General features: G+C 51.0%; 6 protein-coding genes across 8 annotated transcripts; 3 read left to right on the top strand and 3 right to left on the bottom strand.

The window, feature by feature from the left end:
- Positions 1-1,076: 1,076 nt before the first annotated feature.
- LOC6618520 lies at positions 1,077-3,814 on the bottom strand. Its single transcript, XM_002042744.2, has 4 exons — positions 3,515-3,814; positions 2,287-2,338; positions 1,818-1,963; positions 1,077-1,755 (listed from the first exon to the last, which is right to left on the bottom strand). The coding sequence occupies exons 1-4, from the start codon at positions 3,719-3,721 to the stop codon at positions 1,219-1,221; spliced, it is 942 nt and encodes a 313-aa protein (XP_002042780.1). The 5' UTR covers positions 3,722-3,814; the 3' UTR covers positions 1,077-1,218.
- A 934-nt stretch (positions 3,815-4,748) lies between these two features.
- On the top strand, positions 4,749-7,251 carry LOC6618519 (mRNA-capping enzyme). The gene is made up of 6 exons (XM_002042743.2): positions 4,749-5,142; positions 5,205-6,137; positions 6,200-6,338; positions 6,386-6,659; positions 6,719-6,915; positions 6,995-7,251. Exons 1-6 carry the CDS (start codon positions 4,939-4,941, stop codon positions 7,201-7,203), a joined length of 1,956 nt encoding a protein of 651 aa, XP_002042779.1. The 5' UTR covers positions 4,749-4,938; the 3' UTR covers positions 7,204-7,251.
- A 108-nt stretch (positions 7,252-7,359) lies between these two features.
- On the bottom strand, positions 7,360-9,120 carry LOC6618518 (tRNA-dihydrouridine(20) synthase [NAD(P)+]-like). Its single transcript, XM_002042742.2, has 3 exons — positions 8,894-9,120; positions 7,870-8,832; positions 7,360-7,806 (listed from the first exon to the last, which is right to left on the bottom strand). The coding sequence occupies exons 1-3, from the start codon at positions 9,099-9,101 to the stop codon at positions 7,556-7,558; spliced, it is 1,422 nt and encodes a 473-aa protein (XP_002042778.1). The 5' UTR covers positions 9,102-9,120; the 3' UTR covers positions 7,360-7,555.
- A 431-nt stretch (positions 9,121-9,551) lies between these two features.
- On the top strand, positions 9,552-12,963 carry LOC6618517 (F-box/LRR-repeat protein 4). Of its 2 annotated transcripts, XM_032725592.1 has the most exons (11): positions 9,552-9,678; positions 9,741-10,438; positions 10,493-10,586; positions 10,728-10,935; positions 10,999-11,607; positions 11,668-11,777; positions 11,844-12,008; positions 12,076-12,241; positions 12,301-12,492; positions 12,561-12,630; positions 12,699-12,963. In XM_032725592.1, the coding sequence occupies exons 2-11, from the start codon at positions 10,109-10,111 to the stop codon at positions 12,762-12,764; spliced, it is 2,010 nt and encodes a 669-aa protein (XP_032581483.1). In that variant the 5' UTR covers positions 9,552-9,678; positions 9,741-10,108; the 3' UTR covers positions 12,765-12,963. The 2 variants fall into 2 exon arrangements, with proteins under 2 accessions (XP_032581483.1, XP_002042777.1); XM_002042741.2 differs by having other exon boundaries at positions 9,552-10,438.
- A 448-nt stretch (positions 12,964-13,411) lies between these two features.
- LOC6618515 (inositol polyphosphate-4-phosphatase type I A) lies at positions 13,412-19,297 on the top strand. 2 transcript variants are annotated; one of them, XM_032724812.1, is made up of 9 exons: positions 13,413-13,699; positions 13,906-14,044; positions 14,195-14,353; positions 14,416-14,718; positions 15,254-15,769; positions 15,937-16,486; positions 16,550-17,879; positions 17,940-18,673; positions 18,738-19,297. In XM_032724812.1, the coding sequence occupies exons 2-9, from the start codon at positions 13,924-13,926 to the stop codon at positions 18,868-18,870; spliced, it is 3,846 nt and encodes a 1,281-aa protein (XP_032580703.1). In that variant the 5' UTR covers positions 13,413-13,699; positions 13,906-13,923; the 3' UTR covers positions 18,871-19,297. The 2 variants fall into 2 exon arrangements, with proteins under 2 accessions (XP_002042775.2, XP_032580703.1); XM_002042739.2 differs by lacking the exons at positions 14,195-14,353; positions 14,416-14,718 and having other exon boundaries at positions 13,412-13,699.
- LOC6618514 (39S ribosomal protein L38, mitochondrial) lies at positions 19,219-20,914 on the bottom strand. The gene is made up of 5 exons (XM_002042738.2): positions 20,698-20,914; positions 20,472-20,627; positions 20,049-20,406; positions 19,690-19,988; positions 19,219-19,621 (listed from the first exon to the last, which is right to left on the bottom strand). The coding sequence occupies exons 1-5, from the start codon at positions 20,846-20,848 to the stop codon at positions 19,335-19,337; spliced, it is 1,251 nt and encodes a 416-aa protein (XP_002042774.1). The 5' UTR covers positions 20,849-20,914; the 3' UTR covers positions 19,219-19,334.
- Between the last annotated feature and the right edge of the window lie 289 nt (positions 20,915-21,203).

Below are 21,203 nucleotides of genomic sequence, written 5' to 3'. Positions count from 1 at the left end.
TAATTCAAATGCCGCAGCGCGACGCCATGCGAAGTGCGCTCGGAAATTGTTATCGAGCAATCGATACTTTCCAGCGGCAAGACAGGGCGCGTCCACTAGATGCGTTTCTGCTATCGATATCAGTGCGAAAGAAGTGGCTTGTGTTTCCACCTTGGCATATTGCATAATTCCAGAAACACACGTTGCGTATGAAATAATTCAATCTACCTTATTACGAACTGCTTTCTTTCCTTAGTGGCAGTGCCACTAGCTCGGTCTTTTCTCTGGGCAGAGTTTTCTCCGTGCCACACAGCTCGCAACATAAACATCGATAACTATCGACGTCTCCCGCAGATAAACAGAAAATCCCAACACAAGCGTCATTAATTGTAACCGCCTTTTGTGTTTTCCCCAATCTCACAAATAGATGGCGGCACTGCTCTTCAATGCGAATTTCCTGCAACCAAGCAACCAAGTGGCTTCTGTTTTGGGGGGGAATTCCAAAATCCGGTGGCCAATAGCGGCCGAGTGTGGCCCACCACATGTAAACTATTAAATTGTAATAACAATAACCAATGACCGAAAACAATGTGCCCGGAATTGCCACCCACTCCGTGTGTCTGGGCACGCACACGAGCACAGGGAAGCCGAAAATCAAGGGATAGTGCTGATCGTTAAAAATAACGCCACCATTAATTCGGACAAACAATGGAAATGCACCGCTGATGTACTTCTGAAGGTGATTTGTACAAAGCAAAACGATAAATAATAACATTTTAACGTAAGGAAGTTGGCAGAATAAACAATTTTTTGGCGGGTGGGGCGAAACCGATCGGAGGTTCAAAAACTATTGGGAATTGCTTGAATTTCAACTTAAAAACACCTTGATAAAAATCTCGAACTAAACTGTTCTATAAATTTGTTTTACAACTTACTTAAATCAAGCTGTAAACACAAGATTTTCAAAATATTCGAAAGCCAGATGGACTGAACTATGTGCACAATACAATTCTCACGTATTTAGCATTGATTTCGTTACGGAGATCGGAACATTTCCTTCCTTTGATTGCCGTCTATTTATAAAGGCGAATTTCCTGTTTATATTTTTTATAATACATTTATTTAGTCGATACAATGGCGAGGTCGGCCCTCCGCGCCCAATAAAAAAAAAAAAAACTACTCCACTTCCACATGCATATGTACATCCATACGAGCATACATCCACTGGATGGTTATATCTCACGAAATCGAGCTGACACGCACCACCTGCGCCAGTGGCAACGTGTCCAGGCGCTGCAGCCGCTGGCGTTTCTCGCCGGGACGGGGCTTGGCTGCAGCGGTCGGCTGGCCACCTGGACTGGCGACCGTACTGCGACCTGGTCTCGTACCCGGACCCGAACCGCCAGCGGAGTCCGTGCTGTCGCTCTGGGCCTCCACCAGCTTGACATGGGCGATGGTCTGGCCGAAGAGCTTCTGCCGGAAACTGGGCCTCTTGGGCGCTCCACGATGCACCCCGACGTCCGGCGTATGCGGGCGCTGATGGTGATCCTCCCGCTCCACGGAGCGTTCCTTGTGGCGATGGCGTCGCTGTTTCTTGCGATGCTCACCGCCACCGGTGGGCAGCAGCTCGTTCACGTAGTGCAGCGAGCTGGAGGCACTGCCCGTGGAATCGGTGCCGGAGTGACCATGATGCGACTGCGCCTTCTTCGCGTGGCGCGCATGCTTCTCCTCCAGTTCGATCTTGTTCTTCAGCGTCACCTCCTCGATGTGCCGCTCCTGCAAAATGGAAGAGCATCGCTGAGCATCATTGGCTTTCCTGGTCTTTTCATGTGTCCTACAAACATGGCTCGCCTGTGCTTGTCCCTCTTGGCCAGGACGACCACCCAGGCGCCGTAGGAGAGCATGATGCCCGCCGGTACCAGGACGCCAGCCAGCGAGTTCTCCGACTTCCGGACGCAGGCATGATAGACGGCCAGGAAGAGCACTGTGGAGATGGATGCGGTTGAGTTCGTGGTACAGTCGTGCTTCGCTAACAACGACCAATTCAAAATGAGCATGCGAAAGTCGGTGGCAATTCGATTTGCGTGCTCTACTTTAGTTCAGTTTTTAGTTTTTAGTTGAGTTAAGAATTCGAAAATGATTTTAAAAATGGTTTTCTCATATATTTAAAAGTTCTTTTGATGCAAGAATTATTGAAGAGATAAAAACCCTTTGAAAACCAATGTTTTTTCCTGAGAATGGGTGAATATTTTTCACTTGGCTGGTTTGTGCTAGGCAGGCCTGACTGACTGAAATCCCAAAACTTACCCAGAAAACAGACGATCACAGCCACCAGGCGTCCATTGGCTTTTCGCTCCTCCTGCAAAAAGACAACGTGGGGATATAGGGATATGAGAAAATCACTTCTGGATGCAGTCCCAGAATCGGATTGAGAATTTTCAGGGCTATTGGGTTGGCTCTCTTTCTGTTTTTGTGAGTGATGCCATAAAAACAATTGTTTATAATTTTCACGTTCCATGCATATAGAGGTTTATACACGGCAAAAAAAAAAATAGTCTTCCACATAGAAATATGAAAAGAAACAAGTGATAGTTTTTTGCAAATAACAAACAGTTAAGTGCCTTGGATTTAAAAAATAAGATTCCAAAAATGCTTAAAGCATTTGGATGCCAATTCAATTGGGTTTAAATGCAGAAAAGTTTCCGAAATGGAAACCTAATATCGATTTGATTATCTTACACTTCATAAAATGGCGTGATTTACACAAACGCTTGGGAATTTTGTTTGTGTATCTGGGACTTTTGATGATTTCGCTTCGCTATTTGTTGATAGAAAAATGCGTGCCTGATTTTGTACAAGTTGTATTAAATAGGTTAGGAAATTTTCGAAAAATAATGCGTACGCATGTCAAATTCAAGTCAATGATTTTGGAAACACGCTTCTTCCAGTGTCATTTTCTGCACTTGCTGTATATTTTCCAGTTAACTGAAAAAAAAAACTATTAAACGGCAAATGCATTCTTTAGGTCCACAGTATGTGCAAAAAGATCTAAGGCGAAACTAAACGAACATTTCGGGTTTTATGGTCGCACACATTCTATTCTAGTAATTCCGTCGATAATGATGGCGCCACAAACGATGGCGTCGTACAAACTTGGAGAGACGTCTGCAAATCTCGGAAAAGCTGAGGAAAATCTGGAAGTCACAGTGATCCATTCGTAATGACGTGCACGTAAATCAAGGTGTTTCCAATGAATCACAACACGGTGGAAAAAAATACGAGAGCACTCTTCATGAGTCCATATGGTTATTGTTCAAGTTTTGTTTAGTTTTAAACGATTCAGTAATATATGTGTGATATATATATGAATGAAAAAGATCACAGTCGTTCGATTTTTAATTGAGTACTGAAAAGTTAATGACTATGTTTGGGTTTTTATACATGTGTCCTTGTAAATTTGGCATATTTAGGATATTGTATCGTTCTATCGCTCTTTAAGATACTTTTCAAAATCACCGCCCAAATTCGAACTTACGCGCGACTTGAGGTCGAGGATCTCGTTGAGGTTCTCTTGGATGATTTCCTCCTCCGACATGGACGTAATGCTCTTCCGGGCCACCAGGGAGGTGAGTGCATCCGGCGATTTGGGCACCGCCGGATTGGAGCACACTGTGCCCGTTCCACGCGGCATGGCGGCCGGAAACTTCGGCACCGGCTGGCGATTTGGGGCGGTCGCGGACATGGGCGTGACTCTGCGGCGGAATAAGTGGCTTACGTACTAGTTCGGTTTGAACGGACCGCAAAAAACAATCGAGATTCTGGCGGAGTGTATTCAAATTTTCGAAAATTTCACAATTTCCATGAAGTGAAGATCGCGACCGGGCGGCGATCAAAAATCGAGTGAGAGGCGAAATTGTGTGGTTACGAGCCCAAACCTCCTCGTTCCATTTTTTTTTTCGCGACTTCGTCCGATTTCTGCGGGCGATTTGTTGTTATTTGTTGTTTATTTACACTGCAGTAAATAATTGTTCGGCTGGCTGTGTGTGCCCCAAGTTCATATCGAATCTGATGTGTATATATATAGGTATGTGCGTATGTGTGCATACACACATCGACCGAAATATGCAGCAATTAAATTGTTTATTTTTATAAAAAAAAAGATTCGCAGCTATTTTCAAAAACGATTATCGATACAAGTGAGCGGCAGAAAGTAGGGGGAAAACATTTTTTTTAATACTGTTGTATATATTTAGTCTTTCATCCATATTTTATGAAAAATATATTAAATTTTATTATAAATATTATTATAGTTTTGTAAATACTTTCTCGAATTTCTCTGTGAGAACACCTTTTTTGACGAATTCCCCCAACAATATTTTCAAGCAATCGATGCTATCGATGTAACGGACGCAGCTACGATTGGCCAGTGTCATCGATTATTTTGCTGGACAGTTCGATGATATATAATTTAAGAAAAAATCATAAAAATGATAAAATATATAAAGATTAAACTAGATTTGCTACATATATTGCAAGTCACATTGTTGTCGATTATTTCAGAATAATAACTTCTTGCTGTGCTCATTTTATTTCTAACGTCTTATTTATTTTTAACGTCTTTCTTGTTTGAATTCACTTGCATAGTAGTGTGACCAATAAGAAATATGAAAAATATATTTTCCACAAAACGCGATATCCTATATATATTTAGCATTTATTTTGATTAAAAGGAAAACAAATAAGATATCGATGTTTTTTATATACTTTACGCATCTCTAGGCAAATCCTATACAGAATTCCCAGGCCCGCGAGTTCTCGCTGCATCAGCATTCACCAGAATCTTCGCCAGCAATACACCACCTAACAAGCGCAACGGCGTCGTCCCATCGCTGCGCCCGCCGTTTCCATCGTCGTCAGCAGTAGCAGCAGGAGCAGGAGAGGCGGAGCCACTGTGGCATTATGGCCCTAACTAATCGGGATCGGGAACGGGGCTCTGGGCCATTGCCCAATCGCTGGCTGTACTGTCCGCGCAAGAGCGATACCATCATTGCGGAACGCTTCCTGGCCTTTAAGACGCCACTAAGCAGTAAATTTCACGACAAGATGCCCATCGAGTGCACGTTTCAACCCGAAATGCTTTTCGAATACTGCAAGACGCTCAAGGTAAATGCAAACGGCAAACTCTCAACTTCCAACTCACATATCCAACCATCTCGTGGTTTCAGGTGAAACTGGGACTCTGGGTTGACCTGACCAACACGAAACGATTCTACGATCGGTCCGCGGTGGAGGAGCTCGGCGCTAAGTATATTAAGCTCCAGTGCCGTGGACATGGCGACGCGCCATCGCTGGAACAGACGCACAGTTTCATCGAGATCGTGGACAACTTCATTAACGAGCGTCCATTCGACGTTATAGCCGTGCACTGCACGCACGGCTTCAACCGCACTGGCTTCCTGATCGTCTGCTACATGGTCGAGCGACTTGACTGCTCCGTTTCGGCAGCGCTCGCTATCTTTGCTAGCGCTCGGCCGCCGGGCATCTATAAGCAGGACTACGTCAACGAGCTGTACAAGCGCTACGAGGACACGAACGTCGCTCCAGCGGCACCAGAACAGCCCAATTGGTGCATCGACTATGATGATGGCAACGGCGATGGTTATGTGCAGGACAACAGCTCATCCACGTCACAGCAGGCCGGCGAGCAGGATGATGAGGCCGAGGAGGTGGATGGAGAGGATGCGGACGGCGACTGTGACGCCTCCACGTCGGACGGTCAGCCGCGAAAGAAGCGACGGCGCGAGATGATCGTTAAGAATGCCACCTTTATGGCGGGAGTGCCGGGCGTGCGACAGGTGAGCGACCAGCCGCGCCTGGGCGATCTACAGCGGAAGGTGCAGGACTGGTGCGACTGGAAGAAGAACGGCTTCCCCGGAGCACAGCCCGTATCCATGGACAGGGAGAACATAAAGCGGCTCAGCGAGATACCCTATCGGGTGTCGTGGAAGGCGGACGGTACACGTTATATGATGCTCATCGATGGAAAGGACGAGGTATACTTCTTCGATCGCAACCACTCCTGTTTCCAGGTGGAGAATGTGACATTCGTGGAGAGCAGGAACCTAAACGAGCACCTCGACGGCACTCTCGTCGACGGGGTATGTGATTCTAGCTGGCACTCCTGATAGCAACTAAATCATCCTTGTATTTGTCCATATAGGAGATGGTGCTGGACAAGATCGGCGAGACCGTAACGCCGCGCTACCTCATCTACGACATTGTGCGACTATCGAATCGCGATGTACGGGAAGAGCCATTCTATCCAAATCGACTGGACTACATTAAGACGGAAGTTATAGGTGAGTAATTCGAAGGTTATGAAGGACTCATCCATTTACCACTGCAGGTCCCCGAATCCTGGGCATGAAGCATGGCATCATCAATCAGCGCCTGCAGGCCTTCAGTGTGCGGGGCAAGGACTTCTGGGACATTTGGATGTCTGCCCGGCTGCTCGGCGAGAAATTCTCGCGGACACTGGCACACGAACCGGATGGCCTCATCTTCCAGCCATCCAAGCAGCCATACACGGCTGGCACGTGCTTCGACGTCTTCAAATGGAAGCCACATGAGCTTAACTCGGTGGACTTTCGGCTCAAGATCATAACAGAGCGTGGCGAGGGGTGAGTAGTAGTGGTAGTCCAACGGGCCCAATTGATCCGCCATTCTCTACCTCTGGCAGATTGCTGACGAAAAAGGTGGGCTTCCTATATGTCGGCGGACGCGATGCACCCTATGGACGGATGCAAAAGTTGACGAAGGAGACCAGGGAATTGGACAACAGAATCGTCGAGTGCACCATGAATCAGTTTGGCAACTGGGAGTTTATGCGCGAGCGAACGGACAAAAAGAATCCCAACAGTTATACTACAGCCCGCTGTGAGTAGCAATCCTCACCAGCAGTGGGATCCCTATCCTCATTGTCATCTTAATTATATATGGTTATAAACCATTTCAGCCGTTGAGGACAGCATAAGGCATCCAGTCACCAAGGAGTACCTATTAAACTTTATCGCGAGCTCTGGCTATCGGAATGATCATGCCATGATGCCGCCGCCGATCAATTCCCATAACCCTACCCAAAACCATAACCACAACCACTTCTATGCCCAAGGCAATGGCCACCACCAGGGACGTCCCTGTGTAAACCCGACATTAGGAAATTAATCAGCGCGTAATACAAATAAATTTAATCTTGAGTTATATATCGAAAAACTGTGTGAACTTGGGGTTTGTTCGATTAGCTGGACTACGAAAGTCTGTCATCATTTGACTACTTAGTACTCCATCCATCTGTACACCTTAAAAATTCAACCCAGCTCATATATTTATTTAAATATAATATATTTAAAGCACTGCACACTGCAGTTCTGTTTATTCAGATTTACACTTTGTAAACCCTATAGAGGTAGTCCAGATACTGCTCCCAGCACCTAAGGCAGTTGCAACAACCATTGCAATGGTGTCCAAACCTGGTCAAATGTATAACACTTAGATAAAACAGGAGGAACTTCGCTGCTCAGTTGAGCAGGCTGCCATTGTCGCGCAGAACCTCCGCCTCTAGGTGGCCGAGATGGAGCAGGGCCACCAGAGCGGCGCCTTGCTCCGCTTGCTTCTTGTTCTTCTCCCAGTAGGAGCTACTGAAGCGCTGGTCATCGTACGTGCAGATGGAGCGGAACAATTTGTCGCACTGCTGCGTTTCGTACGCTGGCGGGGATTTGCCAGCCTTGACAGCGTGCACATATAGCTGCGTTTTCGGCAGATGGTTATCTGTGGAATGGAAATACCGATTGAATCATGGCCACCAAGCAAGAGAGTGATCGAAACACTTACCACTGGGATAGGTGGAGCGCAGGAATGGCATGTGCCGGCAAATGATGCCTTCGTACCCGTCCGGTATGTCAATGGCCGCATCCTCCAGCTTCTGACGCTTGGCCAGCGACTCCGGTGGCTCCACCTCCGCCCGTCCCGAGTTGCCCATCGTCCTCAGCTCCCTCTGCTTGCGGCGGCAGTATTCGCCCAGCTCCCAGATCTCGCAGATCTGCTGCAGCGTCTGGCACTGAAGGAAACGCTTGCCTCGCGGCGTCTCCTGCAGCTCCCTGAGTATGCTCTGCACACAGTACTTGGCGTTGTGCGGCGCATTGTCGTAGTCGACGCACAAGCGCAGGTACTTCTTGATCAGCTCGTCCATGGGCAGCAGGCCCACCGGCCTGAAGATGCTCACATTGATCTGCGCCGCACGGGCCACCATCACGCTAGCGGCGCCGCATTCCAGTTGAAATTTGCGCAAATCCTCGTAGCAGTGCATGTTTTTTGAACCCCCATTGGCTATAATCGGTATGTCCACCGCCTGGGCAACGGCGCGCAGCACCTCGGGATGGGCAGGATGCTGCGGACGCTCGTCGCGCGTCCTCGCATGAATGCCAATGGCAGCGATACCGGTGGCGGCCAGTTTCTGCACCAGATCGATCGTGCGCTCCACGTCCGGCAGTATGCGTATTTTGCAGGTGACTGGAATGTCCAAGCCGGAGCAGAGGGTGCGCAGAATGTTTGCCGCCTTGTCGGGATCAGCGAGCAGGGCGGCACCCATGCCGCCCTTGATGGAGAACTCCTTGGGACAGCCCATGTTGATGTCCAGACCGGAGATGTCGCGCTGCAGCAGCATGCCCACGGCCAGAGCCCGTCTGGCGTCGCTGGTGCCCATCTGAAGCACCAGGCGTGAGGTTTCCTGGGCGCAGGTGCGGAACACAATCGTGCCATCCGACGGATCCACAAAGTCCACCGTGCCCAGAGCCGCTTAAAGGTAGAATACAAATAGATGAAGTATGCAGAGTTGGCTCAAGCACTGTCCACTTACGGTTCGGCCTGCGTATGCTCCTGATCAGCTTGAGGTCCACCAGCTCCTCCGTGTAAACGATGTCCGCACCCATTTCCAGGGCCAACAGTCGCATGGGCAGCGTGCCCACACGCACCATTGGCGCCAGGATGAGCTTGTTGCGGTAGTCCAGCCTCTGGCGCGTCTTCATGCTGAAGGACTTCCTCAAAATCGTCGGCAGTCGCAACATGGATTGTAATCGGAATCGAATTCAGCAATTGGGGCCTTCTGCACGTCAGCGCATATCGGACACTGCATGACTCGATGAGCTCTCATGCACGGTACGATTTTTACGATATATTAATATTATTGAGTTATTCACTTAAAATTGCATATTCTATGCAGATAGGAAATGATTTCATTTGTGCTAGTGAATTTTACCTGCATATTTTTGTTTGATTGTAGTCCGCCCACTGATTATTGTTGATTATTATTATTTCTAACAACAAAAATTTTATTCGACTGCTTAGAAACTAAAATAGAGGCATAGTTAATATTTATCCTGTTTGTAAATAGCGTTCCTTTGTTCTTATTTATAGCAATTTCGCTTTGTGTCTTTTGGTATTTTTGAAAACATACTTCTGTATTCACGGTCTATTTTTCGATACATTTTCTCGTTATCGATAGCAATATTGTTTTTGTCATTTAAACCAAGCAAGCCAAAAGTTTTTTTGTTTTTGTTTTGGCGAGAGAATCGCCACCCAAGCGCAACACCCACCACAAGCAGCAGAGGTCAGAGGTCGGCGGACAGCGAACAGAGCAACAAGGTGAGGCGCGAATAAAGCTGCAACCCAAAGAGGACTCCGCAAGTGGCCATTAATTGGATTAGTTGCGCAGAAGAACTAGGAGAACAGCGGGAAGCAGAGCCATTAAGGTCTGGCCCAGCAACGTGACCGAAGCCAGGCGATCCCCGTCGACGGCGCAGCCAAGCTCATTATCCAGATCATCGCGAGGAGCACAATTTGCCCTGACACAGCAGCGGGAATCCTTGGACAGCAGCGGCAGCGTCAGCAGCCAGGCGAGGACGAGCCGAGGAACCGGAGAAACAAGTGGCTCCCGCGACTCTGGCCCATCGGTTATGCCCAACGCGTGCCCTGGTACGCGATTGGGGAACTGGGACTGGGGCGCAGCCTGCAGGCGGCGGTCGATACACTGAGGCTGACCTACGGCCAGCGCCCACGGCAGCTGGCGCTGGCCATGTCCCTGCTGGCCCACGGCGAACCAGCGGAGTCCAGCGAGACGGACAGCCCGGCGGTGGAAACGGAGCCGGACGTACTGGTCGATTTTACGGCCATGCTGCAGCGGCAACGGCAGGGCGGCGAATACGGCGGTTGGTTCGGTTGCGACAGCAAGATGCAGACGACGCAATCCGATCAAGGCTACTACCTGGAGCAGTATGTACTGGGCGTGCTGGATTTCAGCTCACAGTATGGCATCGATTACAGCATCTCGTATACGGCGGCCAATGTGATTGGCAGGCCAACGAAATTTCCCGCCTATGGCGACTATCCGGAGACCTTTCCCATGGTGAGTCCATGCAGAAGCATCCGTACACGGTTCCCATTCAACTCTCGCCCGCAGCGCACCTACGGCGACTGGTGGCAGCGGGCACCGTCCGCCACGCGTGAGATTCAGCCCCAGAATCTGCCGAAGCTGGAGACACACGACTATGTTGGTAAGACGACCGGTTCAATGTAGCCGGATATCATATCCGCACATCACAACCCCTTACAGTTGCATCGGAATCTCTGCCTCAATTTGCGCAAGGTTGTGATGACTATAGAATTTCATTTTCATACCATATATCGATTTCCAGTGGTTTATTTCGAGGAGTTTGTAGTGCCCACCGAAGTGGCCATCTTTGAGACCTTCAATCCGGGCGCCGTTGTCCGCATTTGGGCGTACGGCCTGACCAAAAACTGGACCTGCCTGTGGGAGGCAACGCAAAGCGATCTGGCCCGCCCGCCGCCACTGGACTCGCGTCGCTTTGCGCCGCCACTGAAGAAGACCACGATGTTAACGAAGTGAGTAGTGGACAATGGTGGCTGATAGCAGTGGAATGTATAGCAAGCAACTCTCCTTGACAGAACGCTGCGCATCGATTTCAATCACAGCCGACTCAATTACTACACGGAAATCGATGCCATCATGCTGTGCGGTCGAACCGTCACCAAAACGCAAAACCTGCTGGCCAAGCAGCAAATTACGCAGCACAGCCGGACGCTCGTGTCGCCGCCACCGGAGGTTATTGGCTCAACGCCAGGCGACGGCGGTGGCGGTTCAATTAGCTACAAGCTGCGCACCCTAAAGTTCCAGCCAAATTGCGGCGAGGACGGTGCCACCAAGCTGCACGAGTTCATCAACAACGATCTTGTTCAGTTTCTGGCGGACAATTGCGTGGATGGCGAGGAGGCGGCGCCACAAGTCTGTCTCACGGATCTGCCATTCGAGATCCTACTGCGCATACTCAGCTACCTGGACCTGAAGTCCCTGTTCCGCGTGGGTCACGTGTCGCGCACCTTCTATGACATCTCCACGCACCCGCTGCTCTACGCCGAGATCAGCCTGAAGCCCTACTGGGATGTGGCCAGCTCGGAGCTGCTGTGCACACTGGCGCGTCGGGCCACCATGTTGCGCAAGCTGGATCTTTCCTGGTGCGGCGGCTTCGGCAATGTCTCGCCCACCGAGTTCAAGAAGTGCTTACACACTGGCAAATCATAGTGAGCTATTAACTAAAATGCTATCACTCGTTTCAGATTCCTGACCCAACGCGGCGATAATCTAACCCACCTGCGGCTGAACTCCTGCAAGTTTCTCAATGCCAGCTGCATTGAGAATGTGGGCATAGTCTGTGATAATCTGTTAGGTGGGCTTTCCGTTTTCCGTTTTCCTCGTATCCTTATCGAACGTTTAACTTAATATTCCCCCGCAGAGTTGAGCCTGCGCAACTGTGCCACTGAACCGCCACTGCTGAACTTCTCCTGTCTGGCCAATCTCAAGAATCTGGAGCGCCTCGATCTCTTCCAAACGTACTTCGAAACGGAACTGCTGCTCAGCATGCTCGAGGGCAACCGCAAGCTGAAGCATCTGAATCTAGGTGAGCTCTCTAGCTTCAAGTTTTGTTGCGTTCAACCAATTCCAATTGCAATTGCACATTCCTTAAGCATTTTGTGGTGTCTCGGTGAACATGGACAATGTGGCCGCCCATTTGGCCACGTACAACACGCAGTTGATCTCGCTGGATCTGTGGAAGGCGCACTTTCTGTCGTCCAGAGGATTGCAATCGCTGGCGCGTCTACATCAGCTGGAGGAGCTGGACCTGGGCTGGTGGTAGGTGCCTCGCGCGATGGAACTGCATGTACCATAAGTTAAACATTCTGTTCTTGCAGCATGAGGGAGGCATCGCTCGGAGATGGCCTGTTCCAGCTGCTGTCCAATTGTCCCAAGCTGAAGAAGCTCTTCTTGTCGGCGGTGCGCGGCACCACCGAACGCGATCTCATGCATATTGCCGCGCTGGGCAAGAATCTGGAGCAGCTGGACCTCATGGGCATTTTGAACATAACGCACGAGCGTGTTTATAAGTACGTTTCTATTCCTTTTTCTTTTTAAGATCGCTTTAAGCATTGCATTCAATTCGATTCGATTTCAGCATTCTGGTCAACTGTCCCAAGCTGCAGTTGCTCGACCTGAGCTTCTGTGACAACATCATGGATCGGGATGTGAGTAGATTTTCGATGGAATTAGTCCTTCTATTCCTAGCTAATTCCTATTCCTATTTCTTACTCAGTTCGATTTGCTGGCGGAATGGTCGCGACAATTTAACGTGGACATCAAGAGCAGTCGACGTCACTGAACCGGAAATGGCGAAACCGGAAGTGGGACAATCCCCAGTCCTTACAGCTACTCTAATTATGCCTAGTACAATGCTAAGTGTACTTTTAGATCCTACATATTTGCATGTGACATTCTCCCTCTTCATTTATAGTAAAATGTTATATATATATATACATATATATATATGCTGTTATGAATATGAAACATTTGATATTAAACGGGGCGATTTTTTAATCACTTGAACTAATGCTAAGAATTAGGGAATTCAAATAAAGAAGTTGCGTATAAATGCACTAGTTTATTGACCAAAAATTGGTTTACGTTTTAATTTATTTGGATATTTGCTAATGGGAGGAGGGCAGTTTGCTTGAAATAACATTTTAAATATGAATTTCAATTTTTTATTTGGTATATAAATCCCATCGATACTATCGGTACATTCTGCCAACACTATGCAAACAGTGTGACCGCACTCTAACAATGCTCAGCGTTTTTTTCCAATTAGAATGATTTCTTTTTAAGATGCCATTAAATTTCAAGCAAAAAAAATGAATATATTTATTTAAATTACATATTATAAAGCATTATTACATTTGCATTTTATCGTATCATTGGAAATCAAGAACTTCCATTCGATACTCACGACCGAGCTTGCCACCCCCAGCTGTCATCTCCAACTTATTTTCCAATCAGAAACAGTAGCGCAGTGCGCTTATCAAAATTAGCTGTTAAATTCAATTAGTTGCTTGTAGTAATTGCAATCGTGGGCAAGGGGGTTACTCGGAGCGACGGATGACCCAGCTCCTGGCCAGGAGCAGCCCTATTGCGTGAGCCAGCGGAGTGCGGGGGCGTTTGGCAGCCAGCTGTGCAGCAGCAGCAACAACAATAACAACAAAGTAACGAGGTCGCAGGACAAAAAAAAAGGCGAAGAAGGAGGAGAGGGAGGAGCAGAAGGTATGTATGTGTGTGTGTGTGTACCCAGTTGGGCAGCCGCCCCCTACACCGGCCACGCCCCCAGCAGCACGTACACATCGTGTAATTGCCGTGAATTATTGATGTGGCCCGAGCATTCGATGCTTGGCGGGCGTGCCCGTCCATCTATGGAGTTGCTAAACGAGTGGTCCGGCCACCAATGTGTGGCATTTGTGTATATCCATTAGATCCAGCGACACGCAGCCATGCGATTTAACAAGCCGGAACTGAACTCACTGGCCAGCAATCCAGCAACGCGATTCGACAAAGAGGGCCTGCTCATCATCACCGATCGCCAGGAGGGCTTCCTGTGGCGCTCCAGCGAAGGTATTGATTGCACCACTACCATCTGATCACCCGCATCCATGCACATGCACCCGCACACACACACAAACACCCACCCACACACACACAACATCCACACCATCCAATCCTGTCCAGGCACTTGGCTTATGCACCTAATTCTACCGCCCACAGTCAGAGTTGAACGTTGGTGTAAACTGCGTGGCAATTTACTGTTCTACCTCAAGGATAAGGACCCCAAGTCAGCGGTGGCCGGCCTCCTGGTGCTGGAGAACTGTCGTGCGCGCATCCAGAATGAGGAGCGTGATCCCGACGGCTACGTATTCGATCTAGGTAGGCAACAATGCACTATGATGCTATGATATGATTATTATGCTAATGCCTGTGTGTTGCAGACTTCAAGGACAGCCCATCGGAGCGTTTCGTCACACGCTCGTCGGCCGAACGCCTGGCCTGGGCGCAGTGCATCGAGCAGGCATCCAGCGAGAAGCTGAACGCGCTCATTCGCCAGCTAAAGGATCAGATTGTCAGCCAGAGTCGCCAGCCCAGCAGCGGAGCATCCTCCATGGGCAATCACATTGACCTCGGCATGCCGCTGGAGCAGCAAATGCAGGAGCAGCTACAGCTGCACGGCCAGTTGGCGGATGAGTTGTCCGTGTCCGTGTCCGTGACCACGGAGGTGGTGGCGCCGATTGAAGGTGATCTTATACAGTTCTAACCCAAAAACCAAAATGAAACGCAAACAATCGGAAAAGGCGGCGGTCGTTGTTGTTTTTTAGTTTTGTTAACCAGATATTTGACCATGTCACTGTTCCACGCACTGCACCACATGCCTCTCGCTCACTTCCATGCACCCACATCCGGTTTACGGTCATTTGATTCCATCGCGTCCAACCAAAGACGCTTCATTCGCAAACATTCTGCTATCGTATGTTGCATCAGTTGAATCTAATCGAATCACTAAACCACTGATTTCCATAGCTCCATTTCCGAATTTATATGTTGTAAACTTATGTGTAATCCCAGCGGGAGCTGATGGTGCATCGCGATCCATGTGATTGAACTGAAAATGATGAATTTATTCTTGGAATAAACTTTGTTTTGCTAATGAATTGAAACGGAATTAACCAGTTGTTTGTTATTTAATCCCCTCCTGCTTTAGCTGAGCCACCTGCCGTTAGGTTCCATTGCATTCCCCGCCTGCAAGCTGACCTGGTCTGCTCTTACTTACAGAACTCGATCTCTCGGAGCTGCCCATCTGCGAGACGGCGCTCTCCTGTGATACCCTGCCCCTGGACACGCTGGGTCGACCGCCCAATCCGCAGGTGGTGTGCTCGCTGCTACCGACGGCTGGAGAGGATTGCGTGTGGCGGGAGCACGCACGCACCGAGCTGCAGGAGCGCACACGCACACCCCAGTTCCTGTGCACGATGCGCTTCCAGCGCAGCGCCGGATTGTCGGCCAGCACACGGCTTCGCTTCAGCGTCTTCGATGTCCGCGAACGGATGACGCTCACCGCCGTGCCGCTGGGCCATGCCGAGGTGGCCCTCGGCGTCATCCAGGACACCAGCCGGCTGCGCCTGCCACTCACATCGCCGCGCGGCGAGTGCGGCTTCATCACCCTGGCCTCCTGGTCACCCGACGCTGCCGTGGAGCCCGGCCAGTCGGGGAATGGTCCGCCGCGTTCCAGCACCCAGCTCTTCGAGGGATCGGCTGGCGCCGGTGTAGCCACAACGAGCAGCAGACGAGGTGAGATTTGGGAGATTTATAGACTTTGGGCATCTCAGGTATCTATTCAATAGGTGATTAGGTTTCGGGTTTCTTGGAGTATCACTTTGAAAATGAAAAGGAAGAGTATAGAAAGTGTTTCGGATGCAACTACCCTAGTGACCCCCATCTTCTCCCTGCATCCACAGCCCATCGTCGCACCCAGTCGCTGCCGCCGAAGCTGGGCGTCCGCCTCTTTGTGCCGCAACAGTGTGGCCTGCAGCGGGTGTGCTCCAATCCCCGCCTGCGCACATACCGCCTGCACTCGTCGCTGGGTGCGGACATCAGTGTGCAGGAGACGCTGCTGGAGTCGCGCCTCTGCTGCCAGCTGCCCCAGCAGCTGCTCTCCATTTGGATACAGCGCGAGAAGGAGCTGCTGCAGGAGATCTCCGGCATGGGCGAGCTGAGCGGCGAGTGGCGCTGGCGCCAGATGAACCTGCTGGAGGAGCATCTGCGCCTGCTCAAGGACTACTCGCAGGCCAAGCAGAATATCCAGCAGCTGGCCCGCGATGGTGTCTCCTTCAAGCGCTCCTCCGCGAAGGCGGACGAGTCGCTGGAGTTCCTGCCGGTCAATCTGCACGTGCAGCGGATGTGGGCGCAGAACGACACGCTGCAGCGACGCGGCCTCCTGGACGTGGTCACCGTGGGCGCCTTCACGCGCCACGATCCCATGGGACGCAAGTGCGGCGGTCTCATCAAGTAAGATGCGCAATATATCTACCTTGTGGAGCCCAGACTAATTGATTCTTTTACTTCGGCCAGACTGCTGCAGGAGAGCAAATCGTGGAAGCTGGAGCAGAGCAACGCTTGCAAGGTGCAGGCGGCCAACGATGCCGTGCAGGCCACCAAGCAGCTGCGCAAGGAGATCGTCGAGCTGATGTCGCAGCTGCTGCAGTTGGCCAGTCGACGCAGTTCGATGGACATGATGCCGCTGTGCAACCAGATGGTGGCGCGCACACGCACGCTGCTAAATCTCTGGGAGCCGAGCATCGTCGAGGAGGCGGTGGCCTTCATCGAGCGCCATCGCATCATCGAGGAGCCGGAGAACGTGCTGATGGAGCCGATGTCGCCGTTCCGCAAGATAACCCAACAACTGACCGCGCTGGAACTGAAGTCACCGGAGCTGGAGGACTTCGCCACGCCGGTGGTAACGCCACCGGATCTCTGGCCACGCGGTCAGCCGCCGCTGATGCGTTCGAACAGTTGGCATCCGAGCAATAGCTCGCCGTCCAGCTCGCTGGACATCCGGGCCATCGATTCGCTGCAGCATGTGGTTAAGTGCTACAACGATCACTTGCTCAGCCTGGAGCAGGGCAGGCAGCCAGGTCGCCAGGACGAGGATGAGGAGCAGGAGGCCACATATCAGTCGCTGCCTGTTGCCTGGCAAACGCAATCGGAGGTCAGCACAGTCACGCAGGTTCCGCCATCGGATAACCCAGCTGATTTATCCGTGCTGCAGCTAATCGATCTGGACGAGATCGGACGGCAGGCGCAGCGACAGCGGCACCATCAGCCACCGGCCGGCTTTCTAGACACGAAGCTGATGAGCTCCTCGCCGTCGGCCAACTATTATCGGCCCACGGAGGAGCCGGAGCCACTGGATCTCACCCAGCTAAACATCGAGGCGAGCGTTATGTGCCTGGTCAGCAAGCTGAAGTTCTTCTGCGGACGCTGCGACAGTCCGGCGATCCGGCTGCGTCATCCGAAGGCGCCCATCAAGCGGGAGGGATTCGCTGTGGCGCCACAACAGGCGCCGGACGTGATAGCGGCCTCGGCAGCCAGCGGCAAGCAGGCACCCAATCTCGCGCTGGACTTCAAGCCGCAGTCCGTCGGTGGTAGTGGTGGAACCACCACATCCGGCTCTGTGGCCGTAAAAAAGGGCAACAAGTTCACCGACGGCCTGGATCTCTCGATGACCACGGACTGGGCGGCGGAGCTGCGTCCCAGCATGCGAAAACTGCGCCACGCCATGGATCGCCTCCTGAAGACAGCCCGACTGATGCACTCGGTCCAGCGGCTGCAGCAGGACATGCGCTGCAATCGCCTCCAGGCGAGCATCATGTACCGCAGGGACGTCTGCTTCTCCCAGGCGGTAAGCATGTAATGTCTTGGATTGACGTGAAGTTCTTAAAAATGATCTCTTTCCTACCAGCTAACTGCTCTGGTCAGCTCATTGATGCTGCGCCTCTGGGGCAGCGAGCTGGACATGGGCTATCTGGTGATGCTGCGCGACCTGGGCCCCCTGGCCTACTTCGAGGGCCTGCTGACGCTGTATGGCAACGAGGCGGACATGTGGAGCGACATGTGCATCGCCATCGAGGATCTGTCCGCCGTCAGCTTCCAGCTGGTGCGGGCGCAGGGTGAGGTCGCCCAGACGCCCATGCCACGGATCACTGGATCGCGACAGGCGCTGGAGGTGCAGCTGCCTGTGCCGGAGCACTCGCTGCCGGGCAATGGCACCTCCATTTCGTTCAAGATCACGCCCGTCTTCTTCAACATCGGCATCAACGAGAAGGCGAGCTTCGCCGAGACGCTGGGTCAGACCAAGGAGCAGCATCGCTCCAACTGGGACAACTACTTGCGGCTGAGCCAGTACTTTGGACGTTACCGAAAGCTGGGACTCGGCTCCGTCGACACTGGCGAATCGCTGCAATCTCTGCTCGGCTTCATGGAGCAGCAGCTGCGGGCCAATGTGTCCAAGAACGTGAAGATCCTGCATCTGGCCGAGGATGCGTGCCGTTTGATGGACGGCCTGCGGTTCACCTCGTGCAAAAGCGCCAAGGATCGCACTGGCATGGCGGTCACGCTGGAGCAGTGTCGTGTCCTGGTGCGCGAGTTTCAGCTGCCGGCGAAGCATGTGCCCTACGCGCTCAGCACCATGCGAAGGTGAGTTCGGAATGTGAAATGTGTGTATGATTTGGCGATTGCAATCGATGCTACTTGATTTCAGCGAGGGCACGCGCATGGACAACGTGCTGAAGAACATCGGGAAGCGAAAGTATGCCTTCAATCGAACTCAGGTATCTTTTCTGCCGGCCATGTACAGGCCGCCAGTTGGTAGTTACGGCAAGGCGCAGACTTAAGGACGCCACTGGGTATCCGTTTCCGAGTGTTCCACTTCCATTGTTGGTCAGCGGGGCACGCGGAACAGAGATACCGATTTAGATAACAGCGAAGCAAAGGATAACGTATAAAACTGTGCCAAAAATCCAAAACAATTTAACCAATTTAGCGCGAGGCAAGCAGAGCGCATAACGAATAAGTTAATACGAATAGGTAACTAATTAAATTAGCACATTGATGGAGCATCTTCCGGCGACAATTGTTAACGCATCGCACGATTCCAATTTCGATTCCGTAGCATGGACCATACGTAATACGTCCTCTTCCCTATCCTTCCCATATTTATTTAGGCTATATCCGCGTAGTTGTAGTTTGCAGATGAGGCAACCGTGTACTTTAGCAACTCATGTACTTCCAGTGAATAAAAAAACAGAACTTGTTAACCACTATTACACACAAAACTTAACAGCACCCCTGAGTGGCCCTAGTAGTCCTGGACGCGCCCAGTGCCCAGACGCTCCTTCCGGATCTCAGTGCGCAGCCACGAGGGCACATCGCGTATGGGATGAGCATTGGGGTAGCGCAGCGGCTTCTTTGGCCCCTCGAATGGATGCGTTTTGGCCAGCTTGCGTTCCAGATACTCCTTGTTCACCTGCTTCTGATCGCGGTGCTTGTCCATGTACAGATTGAAGGGCTGCTTCAGCGGGAAGAACTTCTGGTCGGCCAGGTACGGCTTGGGGAAATCGTACTCATAAACGGGCTCCTTGCTCTCTGCGCGACAGAAGACCACCATTAGTGTGAGCTACGATTGGGAGGGATCTATGTACGTTTCTACTCACTCAAGACATCGTGGTAGAACTGCGTCAATGACTCGTCCCAGTTGGTCTGATAGAAGGCGAGGCCAGCAGGCGTCAGTTGCTCCTGGTGCTGGCGATAGAAGTCTAGGGTGCTGAAGGTGCGCTTCTCCAGATTGCCGTAGTCGGCAGCAGCCAGCTGATAAGAGCCGAGATCAAGGCGCGCCTGCTGCTTGTAGAGCACAAAGACCATGCGTTGGTAACCAACGCCCCTCGGCGGGAACGGCGGTAGATACTCGGCGAGAACCTGGCCCTCGCTCACCTTGCCGTTGGGTATGTTGGCACTGGAAAAATAGGGACGAATTAGCATAGGATGATGCAAAAAAAAAAAACACTAAACTTACATAAACCAATGCAGGCACTCGGCAGTTCCATTTGTGTAGTGTGCATCGGGATTGCTGGCTACCAGGGTCCAGTAAGTGTCCTGGCCGGCGGCTTGTCCCGTTATGGGATCCACTAGGCCATCGAAACTGATCTGAGGCGGCTTGGCTGCCTCCGCGGGCTTGATCACGTTGCCGTTGTAGACGGGTGCCAGACTATCGCCGTCCACTTGGTAGCTTATGTTGAGCGGCACGCGGGGCACAAAGTAGGCGCTGCCAAAGAGGTGCTCGAAGATGCCGTAGTGGTCGGCCAGCAGGCGAAGATCATGCTGGCCTGTGGTCTTCACATAGGTGTGCTGCACCTTGTCCAAATCAATGATCACTGTAGATAGACAACAAGCGGCTTTGAGCACATAATCATCAATAGTCCCCAGGATCGCTACTCACACTTGTTGCTCCGCGCCAGCTGCTCCAGCTGCTTGTCACTGCGCTGGGACTTCAGGTGCTCCAGTCGCTTCTTTAGCTGCGCCGAGCGCGACTCCTTTAGCTGCGGGAAGCCAATGTTGATGCGTGCCACCACCTCCTGATCCTCAACGTTCTCCTCTGTGGAAAGACATCGATGATACGTTGGTATGTGGGCGAAAAGTGATCCCGAGTGGTTACATCAACTTACCACGGATCCGCTGCTCCAGGGAACGGGCCACGCCGGGCGGCTTGCCGCGTATGGTGTGTCCTTGCCGGGTGGCGGTCATCAGGACGGCGGCCTGGGCATCGCGCACGACCACATTTAGGCCACTTTTCATAAACAAATTACTGAAAGACATGGTGTTTTGTAATTTGCCTTGCTTTTCAGGCGGCTCGCGTTTTTCTAGCGTTGCCGGATCGTCGACGATGTGAAAGGTTGCCAGACTGTGCGCTTATAGCGATAAATGATTTTGACGAACTTTAAAACTATCGGAATTTAAAATGGTTATAAGTTAATAGGTAATTTGGAATAATTAAATAACTCATCACTTGAATTTACCTTGGACCAAAGTATCTCATCATATTGAGCAGGTAAACCAATGCTTATACCAGATGGTAATTTCTTTTTAGGTGCTGGTCAAAGATATTAAACATTATTTACTAGTAACGAACACAAAATTTAATTTTAATGTTAACCATTAAGTAATTAAAGTT

Source organism: Drosophila sechellia, chromosome X (genome assembly GCF_004382195.2).
Source record: "Drosophila sechellia strain sech25 chromosome X, ASM438219v1, whole genome shotgun sequence".
NCBI classification, from domain to species: Eukaryota; Metazoa; Arthropoda; class Insecta; order Diptera; family Drosophilidae; genus Drosophila; species Drosophila sechellia.
Note: the sequence above shows the minus strand (reverse complement) of the source record. Positions and strands in the feature narration are given on the sequence as shown.

Bases quoted from the DNA above. Each gene is read 5' to 3' on its own strand.
- LOC6618520 (XM_002042744.2), bottom strand. From the start codon at position 3,721: ATGTCCGCGACCGCCCCAAATCGCCAGCCGGTGCCGAAGTTTCCGGCC. The intron at 2,339-3,514 runs GTAAGTTCGAAT...GTCTTTTTGCAG, and splicing joins TCCTCGACCTCAAGTCGCGC to GAGGAGCGAAAAGCCAATGG. The intron at 1,964-2,286 runs GTAAGTTTTGGG...CCATCTCCACAG, and splicing joins TGTGATCGTCTGTTTTCTGG to TGCTCTTCCTGGCCGTCTAT.
- LOC6618518 (XM_002042742.2), bottom strand. From the start codon at position 9,101: ATGTTGCGACTGCCGACGATTTTGAGGAAGTCCTTCAGCATGAAGACG. The intron at 8,833-8,893 runs GTAAGTGGACAG...TCTACCTTTAAG, and splicing joins GAGCATACGCAGGCCGAACC to CGGCTCTGGGCACGGTGGAC. The intron at 7,807-7,869 runs GTAAGTGTTTCG...TCCATTCCACAG, and splicing joins GCGCTCCACCTATCCCAGTG to ATAACCATCTGCCGAAAACG.
- LOC6618517 (XM_032725592.1), top strand. From the start codon at position 10,109: ATGTCCCTGCTGGCCCACGGCGAACCAGCGGAGTCCAGCGAGACGGAC. The intron at 12,242-12,300 runs GTAGGTGCCTCG...CTGTTCTTGCAG, and splicing joins GAGCTGGACCTGGGCTGGTG to CATGAGGGAGGCATCGCTCG. The intron at 12,631-12,698 runs GTGAGTAGATTT...TTTCTTACTCAG, and splicing joins ACAACATCATGGATCGGGAT to TTCGATTTGCTGGCGGAATG.
- LOC6618515 (XM_032724812.1), top strand. From the start codon at position 13,924: ATGCGATTTAACAAGCCGGAACTGAACTCACTGGCCAGCAATCCAGCA. The intron at 14,354-14,415 runs GTAGGCAACAAT...TGTGTGTTGCAG, and splicing joins CGGCTACGTATTCGATCTAG to ACTTCAAGGACAGCCCATCG. The intron at 15,770-15,936 runs GTGAGATTTGGG...CTGCATCCACAG, and splicing joins CACAACGAGCAGCAGACGAG to CCCATCGTCGCACCCAGTCG.
- LOC6618514 (XM_002042738.2), bottom strand. From the start codon at position 20,848: ATGTCTTTCAGTAATTTGTTTATGAAAAGTGGCCTAAATGTGGTCGTG. The intron at 20,628-20,697 runs GTAAGTTGATGT...GTCTTTCCACAG, and splicing joins CCTGGAGCAGCGGATCCGTG to AGGAGAACGTTGAGGATCAG. The intron at 19,622-19,689 runs GTGAGTAGAAAC...TCTGTCGCGCAG, and splicing joins GTTCTACCACGATGTCTTGA to AGAGCAAGGAGCCCGTTTAT.
- LOC6618519 (XM_002042743.2), top strand. From the start codon at position 4,939: ATGGCCCTAACTAATCGGGATCGGGAACGGGGCTCTGGGCCATTGCCC. The intron at 5,143-5,204 runs GTAAATGCAAAC...TCGTGGTTTCAG, and splicing joins AATACTGCAAGACGCTCAAG to GTGAAACTGGGACTCTGGGT. The intron at 6,916-6,994 runs GTGAGTAGCAAT...AAACCATTTCAG, and splicing joins CAGTTATACTACAGCCCGCT to CCGTTGAGGACAGCATAAGG.